The following is a 16,653-nucleotide window of genomic DNA, read 5'->3' as shown; positions in this document are numbered from 1 at the left end:
AAGCCTGGAACGGCCCACCCGGAAGGGACACATAAATGATGCGGCCAACAGTCCAGCGAAGCCCCAGCACGGCCACATCAACTGCCAGGGGTGGGGGGAGAAGGGTCCAGATGGTTCCAGCCCCCAGCCACCATATGGCCCCGGCAAGGCCCCTGACTTCAGGAAACAGAGCCGAGCTGTTCCCGTGTCCTGTCTGAGCCCCCGACGCTCAGAGCCCGTGACCCTAACCAACGGCTGCTTGATGCCTCTGAGTTTCGAGGTGATTTGCTATGTAGGAACGTAGACCTGCGACCACACCCCTTCCCTCGACAACAAACACGTGACCTAAAGAGTGATGCTGTAAGAGCATGATTACCCTGCTTCCCAACAGGCATGGTTTTCGCTGAATTGATTATTATTACAACAGTGGCAAATGGGTGACTGTCTATCGTTCTCTCCACATTTATTAGTTGTTGTTCCTTCGTAAAGACAGTTTTCCTCTCCTTTCCTCCTTTTGATCCTGTATGTTTTTATGTCAGTTTGGACTTAGATTCTCTTTTTAAAATCCAACGTGTTATCATCCATTTCTGTCATCATTATTGTGTCGCGCAGACAAGGTGTCCGAACTCGGCTCGTGGGACCTCTTTCAGGCCGTCTCCTGGGTCCCGTATAGACGCACATGCCCTCACCATGTTCTGAACACTCCTCACTTTTTCACAAGATAAGATGTTAGCCACCCCAGTAGGTACGCAGCGACGTCTAACTGCAGGTCTAATTTGCATATCCAATAGCTAATGATGGTGAATGTCTTCTCATGTGCTTATTTGCCATCTGCATGTCCCCTTGGTGGATTTTTCTAATTGGATTGTTGGTTTTTACTTATTTATGTTTTGCTGGTGCATTGTGACAGTATTTTCTATGTTCTAGACACCAGTCCTTTGCTTGATGTGTGGTTTGTAGATATTTCTTTCCCCGTCTGTAGCTCCCCTTTTCATCTTCCTCACAGGGCCTTCCACAGAACGAAAGTCTTTAATTTTGACGAGGTCCATTGTAACGTTTTTTCCTTTTATGGATCCTGCTTTTGGTGCTTTTAATCTCAGTACCAGATGTTGTTAGTGCATAGCAATCTGTAACGCAGTTGGTTTTCGTGTGCGGGTCTTGTGTCTGGTGACCTTGCTAAAAGCCTGTATTAGTCCTAGGGTTTCCTTTTCTTTTTTCTTGGATTCCTTAGGTCATCTATGCAGATGATCGTATCCTATGCAAACAGGGACCGTTTTATTTCTTCCTTTCTAATCCACAGCCTTTAATTTCTCTTTCTTCTCTTACTGCAGAGGCTAGTGTCTCACTGGTGGCATAACTCTAACTCTACTTTAAGTGAAAGTGGTGACAGCCACCTTGTAGCCATGGTGGGGCGGGGGGCGTTCAGAATCTCATCCGTATCTCTGGTGCCGGCGGTTCTGGTACATGCTCTTTAACAAGTTAAGGTAGTTCCCTTCTATTCCTGTTTTTCCAAGAGTGTTTATCATGAATGGGAGGAGATTCCTGTCAAATACTTCTCTGTATCAATTAGTATGATCATATGTTTTTTCCCTTAGCATGTTGATATAACGGATTTCATTGATTTTCAGACACTGACCCAGCCTTGCACACCCAGAATAAACCCCACTTTGCATAACATGGTGTATACACACATAGTGTGTAATTCTTTTCATACATTGCTGGATTTGGTTTGCAAATATTTTGTTGAGGATTTTTGTGTCTAACTTCACGAGAGACATTGTAGTTTTCTCTTGTCTTTGGTTTGGTAACACTGCTTGTCTGACAAAGTACTGAATAATACTGGCCTCATAAAATGAGTTGGGAAGTTTCCCCTGAGCTTCTATTTTCTAGAAGAGATTGCATAAAATTGGTTTTAATTCTTTTTAACTGTTTGGTAGAAATCTCCAGAGGTGCCGTTTGGGCCTCGAGATTTCTTCTCCTGGAGTCTTAAAGTCATGAAGTCCATTTCTTCAGTGGTTACAGGACTATTCTGTTTATCAGTTTCATCTTGGCTGACTTTTAGCAGTTTGTGGCTTTCGAAGAACTGGTCCATTTCTTCTACGCTGTGGAATTTATGAGCAGAAAGTGGTGTCACTTCATTCCCTCCCAGTGGCCATGGGCTCTGTGGGGGTCCAGCCTGCTTCGCTGTGACGGGGGTGACCTGCGTCTTCTCTACATCTTCGTCAGTCTTGCTGGAGGTTTATCAATTTTATCCAATTGTTCCGAGAACCAGCATTTTGTTTCATTAATTCTCTTCAGTGTTTTCCTATCATGATTATATTTTCTGTTCTTATCTTTTATTATTTCCTTCCTTCTGCTTGCTTTGGGTTTACTTTGCTGTTCTTTCTCTAATTTCTTGAGCTTTTAATTTGAAACTTTTCCTCTTTTCTAATTTAGGGATTCACTGGTATAAATTTCCCATTCAACCCTGCTTAAGCTATATCCTATATATTTTGATATGTGGTTTCCATTCTTTCAAATTTGTTAAGGTTAGTTTTAGGGCCCAGGATATAGACTATCTTGGTCCCACAGGTGCTTAAAAAATATATGCATTTTGCTATTGTTGGAGTATCCTTTATATGTCAGTTAGATCCTGCTGGTTGGTTGTGTCATTTAGACCCTTTACATCCTCGACAACCTTCTGTCTAGCACTTCTATCAGTTGCTGAGAAAAGGGGATATTGAGGTCCCCAAACTATTATTTCAGGTTTGTGTGTTTCTTTCTGCCCCGTCAGTTTTGGCTTCACATGTTTTAGGCCTCTCTTCTTCGGTGCATACACACTTAGGCTTACTATGCCTTCCTGGTAGACTGATCCTTTTATCATCATATAACACCCTTCTTTGTGTCTAGTAATTGCCTTTGCTCTGAAGTACTTTATCTGATATTAATGACCACTCCTATGTTTTTCTGGATCGATGTTTACATGACACATTTTTTTTTTCTTTTTTTTTTTTTTTTTTTGCGGTACGCGGGCCTCTCACTGTTGTGGCCTCTCCCGTTGCGGAGCACAGGCTCTGGACGCGCAGCCTCAGCGGCCACGGCTCACGGGCCCAGTCGCTCCGCGGCATGTGGGATCTTCCCGGACCGGGGCACGAACCCGTGTCCCCTGCATCGGCAGGCGGACTCTCAACCACTGCGCCCCAGGGAAGCCCGACACATCTGTTTTCACCCTTTTCCTTTCCCTCTGTGTCACCGTATTTGAATTCTCTTATAGGCGGCAGAGTTGTGTGTGTGTGTGTCTGTGTGGCAACCTCGGCCTTTTCACTGGTATATTTAGACCATTTACCTTTAAGGTGATTACTGACAGTTAGAGCTTAAGTCTTCCATCTTGTTACATGTTTTCTGTTTGTTCCCTCTGTTCTTCCTCCATTTCTCTTTTCTTGTCTTCCTGTCAGTTAAACATTTCATCAGATTCCATGTTGATTTATTAATAGTGTGTCTGAGTCACTGCTTCACCTAACTTTCTCAGTGGCTGCACAGAGCATTACAATATACACATGTAATGTACAACCTGCTGCTGCTGACGCTCCACCGCTCAGGGTCAAGTCTGCAAGCCTCACTTCCACTTAGGTTCCTGCAGCCTCTCCACTTTTTAAAGTCTACTTTGAGCATTTTTTGCACATGCATTTGCCTCACATCATACGATGTTATATTTTTTGTTTCAACAATCAAATATGATTTTAAAAATTCATGTGAAGAAGGATAATCTGTTGTATTTATCTGCATTTTTATTTCTCATTTGTTCTTTCTTTCTTGTCCATATTCCCAAATTATTTCTTTTATCATTTCCTTCTGTTTGAATAACTTACTTTGCCATTCCTTACGGGTACACTGGGCAGCCACAAATTCTCTTAGCTCTCTGTAATCTAAGAACGTCTTCATTTCCTCTTCGTTCCTAAAGGATAGTTTTGCTGGGTGTAGAATTCATGGTTAACAGAGTTCTTCTTTCAGGACTCAGGAAATGCGCCGCTTCCTCTGGCCTCCGTGATTTTAGATGAGGTTCCACCATCGATAAAATCGGCATCACCGTGTACGTAACGCTGGTTTTCTCTGACGGCTTTCCAGTTTTGTCTTCAGTTTTCAGAAGTTTCATGATTGTGAGTCTAAGTGTGGCTTTACCTCTGGGAGTTGCTCAGCAACTGGATTCAGAGCCTTTACCGCACTATCATGTCCACTTGGTTCCTCCAAGGCACTGGGGCTCCTGCTGACCCTGCGGGGTTGCCTGCGGAGCAGGAAGTGCTTCCCCAGGCTGTGCTCCCCCGCCAGCCACTTGTTGGGGAGGGGACCCCCTGCCACTGTCAGGCATCTCTTGCCTACAGGACCCAAGGAGCACTGCCCCAGCCACTTGTGGGCAGGACATCTCCTGCCGGCCAGCAGCTCACCAATGATCTGGGTGGGAGCCAGGACCCTCTGGTCCACAGGACAAAGTGTTCTTCCCAGGCCAGTGCTCCCTGGCTGCCCCCAGCCCTGCTGTGGCAGGATCCCCCTGGTGTGCTGTCGAGCCATTTGGGGTCTCGGGGGAAGGAGGGAGTCTCTGGTCCCAGGGATGAGGAACACTTTTTGGGGATGCATGCCAGGGGCTCTCACCTGACCCCCAGTGTGGCTGGGAGGGGCTCTGTCTCAATCTGGAGGACTCTGAGCCGACCTGCGAAGCCATCTGCCACCAGGCTGGGGCCAAAGACACTGGCCCTGTTTGCCTTCTGTCACCGGGAGGGGGTTGTGAGCACGTGGGCCACCGCGCTGTTCCTCCATCCCAGGGTCCCTCGCCAGCTCTCCCTCTCCCTTCCTTTCAGAGACCTGTGGTGCCTCTCCACTTATTCCAGGGTTCCCAGCTGTGCTTGGTGGGGAGAGCAGGGAGAGGGGAGCCCAGACGTCTTCCCTCTGGAAGTCCCTCTCTGTGGGGCGGTATCTGTCTGATAGATGGCTGGGTTCATTTATTTCTGCTTGTATTAATTTTTAACACCATCTCTGTCGATTTACTTTTCAAATAAGCAAAACATTAACACAGTTCAAAAGTCAAACTATTTATAAAGAACATACTCAGAGATGTCCCACACCCTCCCTGTCTTGCCAGCCCATTCCCACTCCCAGCTGCAGGTAAAAATCTCGTTAGTTTCTGGTTTATCCTTCTTGAGGTTCATTTTGAAAACTAAGGAGATTCGTACACTTCTGTCTTTTTTTCTCATTTCAATACAGGCACGATTTTGGCCTCAGAGCCTCAGTCAGCAGTTAATCATTCAGAGCGAGCAACTTGAAGTCTTCGGAATCTCTGTGCTTCCCTTTCAAACCCCCTTCAGATGCCTCTCTGATTCCATGTAAACCCCCTCCCTCCTTTCTGCTCAGCTCCTCCAGCTGTTGAGTCATTTGTCTACTTTCCCTCTTCACATCTTACTGATCCACTTTCCTCCAGACTTTCCTCATAGTTCTCATTCTTTCTTCCCTCATTAACACATCTGAGAGGCGATCTCAAAGAAACAAGGCGCTGCCTTGATGGGAGTTTGCAGTGAGACGATTTCTGCCAAGCGAATCCTGTTCCGCAGGAAGCCCCTCCCCTCGGGCGCCCTGGGGAAGGGGAGTCACAGGAGAGTATCAAGAGCAGCCTGGACAGAGCCGCCTGTGTGCTCAAGGTCACGTGTTCAGGGCAGAGGGGTGTTGTCGGCAACGCTGTTGATGAAACGGAACGTTCGCGACCGCACGTCATCTGGCGGGGGCCCTGCTGCCTCACAGAGCCCCACAGTCCCGGCAGGTCAGCTCAGCGGCTTCTCACCAAACTCACGCTTCACACCAACTCTCCCCCAAGCACCTACTGCTGCTTCGTATCGCTAGAGCTCCCCAGGCCCCTCCCAAGCGCCCCAGCCACAAGGTCAGCAACGCCGCTCCTGGCTCCAGGGGTTACCGGAAACCTGATGGGAAGGGGTTCCACTCAGGACCACTGGCAGCGCCCTCCGATCGGCTTCTCGGCCAGATGACACGTGTTCCTGGGCGTCGACAGGGAAGTGGGCCGTGGGAGCAGGTGCCACAGGGACGCCCGGGGCAGGTGTCCACAGGTACCACTGTTCTAGGCAAAGCTGCCAGCTGGTAACCAACAACCAGGTGCCGCAACGTCGTCTGTTTGTTTCAGTGACGCCTGGCATTCTCGACAGAGGCCATGAGCACGTCCACAACACTTGCCAAGTGTGACCCTCTGAACAAGAGATGGGACGGCCTGTGTTCCTCCTGGGACGATGGCAGGAACCCAGCTCCACGGGGTCCACACGGACAGCCCTCGCGGAGACAGTGATGGGCCGGAATCTTTACGTCCCAAAGCATTTCAAGTAAGACATGAAGTCCTTTCTTGAGCCATTTAACTCGGGTAAATAACCTAACCTCCCTCTGCTTGAGTTTAGAGGCTGGTGTTGTGAGACCCTAAGAGCGCCAAGACCCCTCCAAACTGACTTTGGTGTATTTAAGAAGGCACCAGGTAAGAGGCCTCCAGGAGCCCCAGAACCTTTACATTCCACACCCTTCCCACGTGATCCCCGGGTTCCGAGTGCCCGGGGTGGCCCCGGCCTGGCTGCCCTGCAGTGGGAGCCGCGCCTGCCCAGCCCCACGTCCTCCGTGTCTGCCGATGGGCCCGAGCTGCCGCTGACGGAGGTGGGAAGGCCTTCGCTCTGCAGGGACCTGCGGGCTGGCTTCGGGTGGGTAGGCACACAGGCCACAGCCCCAGGACCTGTGCTGGGTGTGTGTCCACAGAGGACCCTTCCCTCCCCCGCTTTCTCTGCTCTGGATTTGCAGGTTTGCTGCTGCATGTGTAAGAATCACCTCCCGACCTGGAGCTCAAGCTGGGGCACGAGGCCGACCCCCATCAGAGGCTGGGGACGCTGAGCTGGGCCAGCAGATGGTGGAGTGGAGTCTGAAGGGCGTGCAGGGCCCGACCAGGTGACGTTCAGGGCCGGGTGAGGAAGCACAGTGCAGACACGGCAATGAGAAATCTGGACGGGACAGAGGGACGGTCACTAAGGCCTGGAGACCATCAGGGACGATGCCCTCGTGTGGGTGACAGATGACAGAGACGTGGATGCAGAGGAGGGGAAGTGTGGGGATGGATGGAGTGTAGGAAACACACAGACAGGGAGAGGAAAGAGCCCGGAAGACCTTGGCTTTCCCAGCTGGGGGGCGAGCTCACAGGAAGACGGTCCATGTGGAGACGTAAGCCCTGCACACAGAGCCGCTGCGGTGGCCTCGCGTGGCCCTCACACCCGCCACCGCCTCGCGTGCCTGGCCATCCTATGCGCTCCGCCACTGCACCGTCCCTGCCACTCAGCTCTGCGACCGCTTCCCCCTGACTCAGTGACCACGCTCCTTCCTAAGGCTCCCCCCAGCTCGACTGCACTGTGACCGCCATCACTGACCCTGAGGGAAGGACGGCGCGCAGGCAGACCCTCTACTGTAGCAGGTGTAACACCAACCTGGGCACTTAGCGCCACAGGCTGCCTTGAGGGGACAGCTCCTTGGACAGTCACCTCCAAGTGCAGGACGTGGCATCAGACTGTCCAGGAGGATGCAGTCTGGATGCAGAATAGGCAGGGCCACGTGGCCATTTCCTTTCTGGAGCATATCTGCCTGCCCGTTAAAAAGATAAATCCCAGCGTGAACAGGGCGCCCGGACCAGGATTCTGGAGTCAGCCAGCCCCAGACGTACATCCCACGTCCACCACTTAGGAGGCCATGGGGCCGCGTGCAAGCTGCACGTGGTCCCTGAGACGCAGCAGGAAGGGCCACGTCCACACACGGGGCCTGCAGGAGACAGACAAAGCCTTGGGAGGTGCCTGCCCCCCGGGCACAGGTAGCAGCTGTGCGTGGGCACTGAAAAGCGAGGGTGAGAGCAGTGCCAGCGGCTGGGGACCAACTGCAGCGGCCGGTGAGGACACCAGACACCTCCACGGCAGGAGGACAGCTTCAGCGGTAAGGTCTCTAAAAACACTCTTCCGAGAGATACAGTCACAACCGATCCTCATATCTCCCGGGAAGGGCACAAAGGTGACCTCTGCCCTGTGCTCCCGACAGGGCACAGGGGCCATGGGATGGATGGCCAGGGCCGGGGAGTAGGGCCAGGAGGGCTGAGACCCCGGCGGGCTGAGCTGCTGGAAAACGCCGAGCACAAAGCCAGGGCTTTAAAATTTCATTAGGAGAGACGGGGACCAGGAGGACAGGCCCGTGCTGCTGAGGACGTGTGCAGTCAGCAGAGGGCGGAGAGAAAGAGCCCCTGAACTCCCAGCCTCCACCCAGGGGACGGAAAAGAGTGAACCCAGCATGGACACCTGGGGTCGGCCGCAGACAGCGTCGGCATGCGAGATGAATTCCCGTCCCCACCCAGGCGAGTCCCGCCAGCTCTGAATTCCCTGACGGAGACTCTTGTTGCTCTGGCAACTCAGAATTCAGAGAAAATGGGAAGATACCAGACAAGACCATGTCCACTTTAGCAAAGGGAGAAAAGGTGGATTTGGGGAAACCTAAGGTTGCTGGCCAGTCACACCCCCGACGGGATTCTAACCTCTGAGTCCTCAGAAACAGAAGTGCAGGCAACCAGGGTGACCACAGATGGAACACAAGGCAGGCTGACCCACTTCTCCACTTCTGTCTTAAGTGCCAGGGACAGGGCCCAGGTCCTTCTAGGTCTAAGAGCACAGCACTCACCGCTGTACCAGTTGACTCTCAAACCACTGAGCTGCCTTAGGGCCACTTTCCTACACGTGAAAAGAATCGGATTGGATCAAGGGTCCTCCTGTCTCGCCTTATCGGAGGCAGTGGTCCCACGAGCCCAGGTATAAGCAGCCCATTCTTGCTAAGAAAGGCCAGGCCTCAGGGCATAGCTGTGCTCAGCTCCAGGGTCCCTGGGTGACAGCTTCCCAAGGCGGCCTGGCCAGGCAGCCCCCTGGGAGCACAGGCTGAACCACCATCCTTGGTACCCATCCTCCCTACGGTGGCCGCTCCACTGAGTGTGTGACAGGGTCGCCTTGGGCTGTAACTCGTTTCCCCAAAGCGTGAGGCTGGGCCCTCTTCCTGCAGCCCTGACCAGCAGCCACCTTGTCTTGTGAAGTGGACTTCCCTGTTTTCCTGGAGAGGCTCAGGGACTCCAGGTGGGGCTGCTTCGTGCTGCACTGAGAAGGCTGCAGGCGTGGCAGGGTCATGGCACGGCCGCTCCTTAGGAAAAGCAAAGCCCAGGCAGAAAGCCCGGAAGCCAGGAGAAGCACCACCTGCTCACAGGCAGGGCTGGGACGGCGGGGACTGGGGGAACCTCTAGGCGAGGGAGCCCGGAATCCAAGGTCCTCCCTTTCTCCCTGCCCCACTCTTTGAAACTACACCCCAAAAGTGCCCTCTCCACTTGCAGCTGCTGAGTCTGGAAAAGTAAGACTATACTGACGGAGCTGGCAGGCCCATGGGTCGCAGGACGGTCTCAGGCGTCCCTCGTCTGGGGCCCTAGCCCTCAGCGTCCCCTCCCCTCCCACCCTGGACTGGGGGCTCCGTGTGGCAGGAAGCACCACTGCCCGGCGCTGAACACAGCCAAACTAACGCGGGATGACCGGGTGGGTCCTCCAGGCGCTCCGGGGGCTGCTTTATGCAAACAACCACACATCCCCCAGACGGCTGGCAGCTCAGGTTTGAAATTCCCATTTCAAAGACGAGGAAACGGAGGCTCCGGAATTCAGACAACTTGCTCCAAGTCCCAGGCTGCTGTGCTGCTGAGGCGGAACCCGGGCTGAGCTCTGCTGGACCCCAGAGATGCCCGCCCCACCCGCCTCGCCCCGGGCCCAGCGAGGCTGGAGAAGAGGCCATCCCTGGAGATGAGGCTGCCTCAGACACACCCGCTGCCGCTGGAGCGCAGCCTGCAGCCTGCAGGGGAGAGAGCACGGAGAGGACAGCGGAGCTGGTGTCCAGCCACCCGCCGTCAGTGCACGCCGCCCTCTGCCTGCCGCCTGAACGGACATCACGCCAGCTTTGCTTCCCGGGCCAAGACCCTGGCAAGGCCGCTGTGAACGCGGCAGCTCACCTCTCTCCGCGGGAAAAGGCAAACCCTCCTCGCTCCAGCCTGGCGACCTGGGCACCGGGAACAACTGCTCAGAAAGATCACGAGGCACAGGCGCCCAATCAAAAATGCTCCCCTCACTCAGGAATAACCGTCACGGGCACAGAAGGGTCACGAAGTCCCCGCCCCTGAACACGGGTCTGGACTCCGCGGGCTCTCCTGCCCGTCGACGCCGATCACACGGCTGGGTCCAGACGGCGTCCTCCGGGCAACGGGCCTCTGCGCCTCCCACCCCGACCTTCCCCACCCCGACTGGCTCCCAGCTGCTGAGGGGTCGAGGATGATCCAGCCGCTGTTCCAAGTCTGCCCCGAACAGCTTTCCACCATCAATTTCCAAGCGTAAAAGGAAACCAAAAAAAAAAAAAGAAAAGAAAAGAAAAAGGAGCTTGATGATTGGAAGGTGCAGAAGCTGAAAATGTCAAAGTCTGAGCATTCAAAAACGGAGGCAGAATTTATATAAAAATACAATAGCAACGGCAGCTGGAGAAGATTCTCCGTGGTCCCAGCAATTACAGGAGCAGATCTGTCCCCGGAGAAGGCCCACTGGGCCGGCCCAGCCTCTCTCCCCCTCCGCCCCACCTCCCTCCAGGGACCCAGCTCCTGTTTTGCAAAATGCTAGCGTTTAAGCCTCTGCACACCTCTTCTGGAAGCTTTCAGTAACACTCACAAGCACGCAGGCAAACCTCACTTAAAAGAAGGGGCCCATCTGCCTATGTGAGGAGTCTGGACCTGACCCAGGACGAGCGGGAGGGCGGTGGGAAAGAAGCAGAGCACGGGCCGTAAGGCAGAGAACCAGAGGAGAGTCACCCTCCGGGCTGCACGCCTCACACGCCTGGCGTCCCCCAGACACCAACGGGTGACCCCCTTCTGTCCCCACGGCAGGCTGCCATCAAGCCTGCAAGACACCCCCAACCTCAAAGCTCCAAACCGAGACAAGGGACTCCAGGACCCGCGGGGACAGCAGGCACTCGGTGGCTTGGCCACGGTCTCAGGCATAGGGAGAGCCAGTGTTAACCTGCCAACCATCGCCTCCCACGTTTTCAGGGTCTCTTTGAAAACTCCTTCGTGATCAACAAACTAAGCCCCCCAAACAGGAAGCAAGTTACAAAGTCACCAAATGAATTTTCGTTGTTGCAGATTTGAAAAAGGGCAGATGATGTGCCTCTGAAACTCGTTCGTTTCAAAGGCTCATCTTCAGAAAAGTTGAGACGGGCCCCCTGATCCTTGACCCCCAGGAGAAAATCAGTAACGGCGCTCGTGTATTGGTACTGCGACGGTCGCACTATCACTACCTCTTCCCAGCACTCGGGGTCAGTTTCCTGAGCCCGCCCGGAGCTCGGGGCCCGGCCGCCCTCCCGCCGGACCGCTCACCTGCTTCTCCAGGCGCCCGAGCTGCTCCTTGTATAAGGCGTCGCGGCGTCTCAGCTCCGCCTCTCGGCTCTCCAGCTCCCTGGCCTGCAAGGAGAGCAGAGTCCAGTCAGCCGTTGGCGACCTACGAATGGGAAGCCCACGCAGTGCCACGTCGCTACCGACGTTAAGGGGGAACCCTGCAGCACTGACCAGGGCAAGCGTGTGCACACACGCCCCACGGTCTCCAAAGGCAGGCAGGATGACTAGGGCCCCATCACAACGCAGAAACAGGGCGGCTTAGGTGACGGCCCCGAAGCTCAAAGCCACGAGCAGAGCTGGGGTGGAGCCTGGGCAGAGAAGGGCCTGGACGGAAGCCGTGCAGCCTCAAGGCGCACAGGCCAGAAGCACTGCGCCGTCCCCATAGCACACGCGCCGCCGACTCACTCCCTGAGCTCTGAGCGGCAGGCACGCCCAGATGTCCTCCTTCTGCTGAGCAGACCACCTGTCTCCAAGGGCCAGGGAGCTGAAAGGTGAGCAGCCTTGGAACCCAGAATCCTAGGCCTCGCGGGACAGCTGCCCCCCGGCCTCCTGACGGGAGCACACGGCCGAGGACCCCCACAAGGTCACAGCAGGCTACCCGGGCCAGCCCCCTCCCCACCCTCAACCAGCCGGGGGTCCTTCAACAAGTCCCTGACCCCAAGCGCCAGCCCACGCATGTGTGACACATAAACCCGGAATGACTCCCCCCACGGGCTGTGCACGGGTCAAAGGAAACCCCAACGGCAAGGCCAGGGTCACGGTAGGCCCACGCACAATGATGCTGCATCAGACGAAGCAGGAATTCACGTCCTCCTGACGGGGAGGCCCATGTCCCCGGAGCCCTTGGAACCTCCCTGAGTCAGGGCCCCTGGCCTGCCTCTGCCTGAGAAAAAGGAGGGCTGGCCTGGCGCAGGAGCTGTAGAAAGTGCGTGCAACGCAAACGCCCGGTGTTGGCGCCTGGACCAGAGGCCGTGCCGGTGCCGCAGGTTTGGCGGACGGAGGTGCCCACTCTGCAGAGCGGCCACCGTCCGGCCCTTGCCTGGCGCATGGCAGGCAGGTGGCCCTCAGGTCAGAGCCAGACGTTAGCGGGTGTTGCCACGTGACACACACGCCTGTAAGGGGGCTGGGGCACTGGGGGTGAGGGGGAGCTCCTGTCCTCATGGAGCTTAGATCCCAGCAGAAGAGACAGAAAAATAGGACAACTGCAGATGGACACGGGCTGGGGAACCACAGGCGGACAGCTTGCAGGGTAGCGACCGTCGTTCTCCCTAAGACATTTCCCAGTCGGCCTTCTGGGGAAAAACACTGCATAAAGCACACTGTCTCCAACACAAAGGTAAAATGTCACCATTATGCATGCCCGCTCTCGGGTCACAGTCTTTGAAGGGGGAAGTGAAGGGAACTGTCAGATGAGCACGCTCGATGCACCTGCCCTGCTCCAAACACAAGGCAGATAACAAGATGCAAACGTCCAACAGAACAGACGGGCACAGAGGCAGGTGAGGCCAAAGCCACAGCCTTGGGCAGAGGCGGGCGTGGGGCCAGCTTCGCCCCCGGAGCCCAGGGCTCCCCCAGGATAAGAAGCCAACCTGAGAATCCTGAGGACCCCATGTCGGGCCGTGGTTCTCAATCTGCCGGGAGCTGGGTTCAGCCCAGAGGCCACAGCTCCAGCGCCGTGAACCCCAGGCCACAGCTGGGTGGCGCGGGGACTGGCTGGCCCTTGGGGCAGCTGTAGGCTGCCACGAAAATGCTCGGCAGGCAGACAAGGAAATAGGAGAGAAACGAAGCCAACAAGACCAAAACCAAAACTTGTGCTCAAAACAAGCCTGCAAACCAAATACGGCGAGGAAGCGTAAGCTTAGAAAGGCTGCCCGTCAAACCAGCAGCTGATGCGAATTCGCTCCAGACAAAATTCACACGATGGGACGTTATGACACGGCTTTTTACAACTTTATTATGCAAAATTGTATTACTGTACTAAAATAATACTAAATAAACATGGATATTATAATATTAAAATATATATTAAATAATGTAAAATAAATATAAATCTATAATAAAATTTAAGAAAACCCAGATAGCCATCACTAAGCTTCAAAATGATAAACTAGGGACTTCCCTAGTGGTCCAGCAGTTAAGAATCCGCCTTCTAGTGCAGGGGACATGGGTTCGATCCCTGGTTGGGGAACTAAGGTCCCACGTGCCACAGGGCAACTAAGCCTGCACGCTGCAACTACTGAGCCTGTGCACCACAACTAGAGAGAGAAGTCCACGCACCACAGTGAAAAGATCCCACATGCCACAACGAAGATCCTGCAACACCGCAACTAAGACCCGATCTAGCCAAAAATAAAGTTAATTAATTAATTAACTTTAAAAAAAAGGAAATATTAAAAAATGATTAACGGGAATTCTGTTTCACCTACAGCGCCCACCCCTCCCTCCCCCCAGATTCCTTACAGCAGGTCATTTCATCTGCACGTACTTCAATATATTTCTCTAAAAGATAGAGACTTTTATTTTCCTAATCAGAACCAGTAGCATTGCATACCAAAAAAAATGAATTCCTTAACACCATCGAATATTCAGCCAGTGTTCAAATTTCCAATTGATAAAGGATTTTAAACATGTAAGTTTAAGGTGCTCAAAAAGATAAATGAACTTCTGATTTAAAAAGAAGCAATGAACCTGAAACAGGCAAGCCCCCAAGTAGGTAAATATTATAAATGTCAATTTCTTCAAGGAACAAGGAATCAAATGCATGAGACAAGCCCCAAGCTGAGGGCAGTTAGGGGGAAATTAGGAAATGGGGACGCAGTAGAGAGATTTGGCCCTGCAACGGGGACAAGGACGCACAGTAACAGAGGAGCCAGAAAACTCGAGGGCAGAGCACGGGCCGGAGTCCAACTGCCTTGTGGCTGCTCGGGGGACGGGGACGCACAGGGACGGCAGGGGGAGGAGGGGGAGGCCCGAGCGGAGGAGGCGGGGGCGGAGGAGAATGAGGGGAGGAGAGGACGGAACAGAAAAGACCAGGCAAGGTTGCGGGAATCAGTATAAGTAATCAGGGATCACAGCTTTTGAGATGGTCCCCTGGGATCCCACGTCCCCGGGCTCGGGCCCTGGAGTGACACCCAGATCCTGATGAGCAGCTATGACTGGAGCGAGAGGGGGCAGTTCCAGGGGCAAAGGTCGTGCTTTCGGTCTGGCGCCCACCCGCTTGTCCACACCCACGGAGCCAGCTTCCCTGGTGTTGTGGGCTGCCCTCCGGAGATGCCCCTGTGGCACGGAGCCCAATGGCCCGAGGGCCGTGGGACGGGACCGCAGCCATGAGAAGCCAGGGGCAGAGGCCCAGCCAAGCCCAGTCCCAGCCCCAAGGACCCGTGAGGTGTCCAGCGTGAGGTGTCCGCGGACACCGTGAGGTCATACGTGGTTACTGCTTTAAACCACTAGATGTGTAACTTGTTATTTAGCGACAGATAATGAATATAGCCCACAAACCAAATAACCTCAGCCTTAAAGGAAAAAGATTAACACTTTGGGTAAAAGGAAGAAAAAGGAAATCCAACTGTATGCCACTCACAGGGGACCCAGTCCCCACACTAAGGGTCTCACAGAACAAAGGAAAACCCTCCCTGGCACAAATATATACTGCAGTGCCCATTGTTCTGTTTTGTTTACCCAAAAGGTTCAGCATTCAATCAACCATTTAAACACACACACACACACAAGAAAATAAAGATGTACCATAGAGAGGAAATACTCAATAGAGCCAGATGCACAAAGGCCCGGAGTTAGCCCAGAGGGACTTCAAAGTCACCAGGGTTAACACGGCGGAGACTCTAGCAGGAAAGGGTGGGCACCGCATGGGAAGTCGTGGAGACTTCCTACATTACTCCTGAGGAGACGCCAGCCGCTAGTCTCACAGAGAGTCCCTCGCATGTGATGAGTGGCTTCTCCTGCTGGTTTCAAGATTCTCTCTTTGACTGTGGCCTCTGACAGTCTGGCTGCGACGCGTCTCAGTGTGGGTGTCCGGAGATCTCCCCGTGCACAGCCCTAGCCAGAATGTGGCCTCCAGCTTCCCAGCAAAGCGCCGGAGTTTTCAAAGCCTCCCACATTCCTCTTTTCTGTAGCTCTGCTTGCCTAGCGCTTGGGTCACCCCACTGTCTGCACCCAACTGTCCCACGCGTTCAACAATGGCCTCCGATGGTTTACGGCAAACGACCCCAGGGCATCCCTGAGTCACGAGTCATGTGAAATGAAGTCAGCCTTGCGAGTGGGGTCCTCCAGGGAACCCCTAGACAGGAAGAAGAAGGACGACCTCTGGGAACAGGGCTTTGAAGGACTCCAATCCTTTTCCACCCCGTGCACTGGTTGCCAGGCTGCTGGGTTTTACCAAGATTGTGTCTGCTGGCTTTCAAGGTTACTGCTTAGGTTGGGGAAAGGAGGACGGGAATAAGGACAATTTGAAATGCCACAAACCTCACGCTCCTTACTGAGATTCACCCATTTTTCCTGAACAAATGCCCCTGGATGGCCACAGTCTTTGGTTAACTTTCAGTTCTGAAAAAATAGGCTCTGTCCGTTTTCATGGCTTTTATGGAAGAGAGGGTCTTCAGAGGCCCCTCCTCCACCTTCACTGACACCACCCGAACTAGAACAGAACCAAACAAAGACGCAAGGAATCGTGGGCTCCTTAGCAAACAGGACAGAGCAGAGGAAAGAGGCGATGCACCTGGAAACAAATGATTAGAGATTACTCACATTGAAACCCAAGCAGACGACGCATGAAAAATAGAATGAAACAGGGCCCCCAAGACCTACAGGACAATATTAAACGACAGAGCATACCTTTAACTGAAGTCCTAGTAGGAAAAGAGAAAGATGGGGCAAAAAAAGGGAAGAGATAAAGGCCAAGAATATTCCAAAATTAATTAAAGACCGCAAATAGATCTGAGAAGCTCGGAAAAGTCCCAAGCAGGGTGCTTTTGTGAAGTTCCTAAATAATTCCTGAAGTAACAGAATCCTTCTTGAGCACAGATGTTTTGAAAAGTAATTTCCAGAATAACTACTAAAAATGTAACCAAAGAAAGCACAAGTAAAGCGTCAGTAGAGGAGATAAAACGAAATGCTAAAATGTACTGATTCGTCTCCACCCTCTCCCTCAAAAAACATCTACAAGA

At 53.5% G+C, this 16,653-nt stretch overlaps 1 protein-coding gene across 1 annotated transcript in view; it reads right to left on the bottom strand.

Annotated features, from left to right (window-relative positions):
* Positions 1–16,653, bottom strand: part of CHCHD6 (coiled-coil-helix-coiled-coil-helix domain containing 6) — a 125,241-nt gene that overhangs the window by 33,019 nt on the left and 75,569 nt on the right. The window contains exon 5 of the mRNA XM_030850745.2: positions 11,456–11,539. Within this exon, the coding sequence (XP_030706605.1) occupies positions 11,456–11,539 (84 nt within the window). The remainder of the gene's footprint in view (positions 1–11,455; positions 11,540–16,653) is intronic.

This window comes from Globicephala melas, chromosome 11 (genome assembly GCF_963455315.2).
Source record: "Globicephala melas chromosome 11, mGloMel1.2, whole genome shotgun sequence".
Lineage (NCBI taxonomy): Eukaryota > Metazoa > Chordata > Mammalia > Artiodactyla > Delphinidae > Globicephala > Globicephala melas.
The sequence above is the reverse complement of the archived record's forward strand: the minus strand, read 5'-3'. Positions and strand labels throughout refer to the sequence as shown.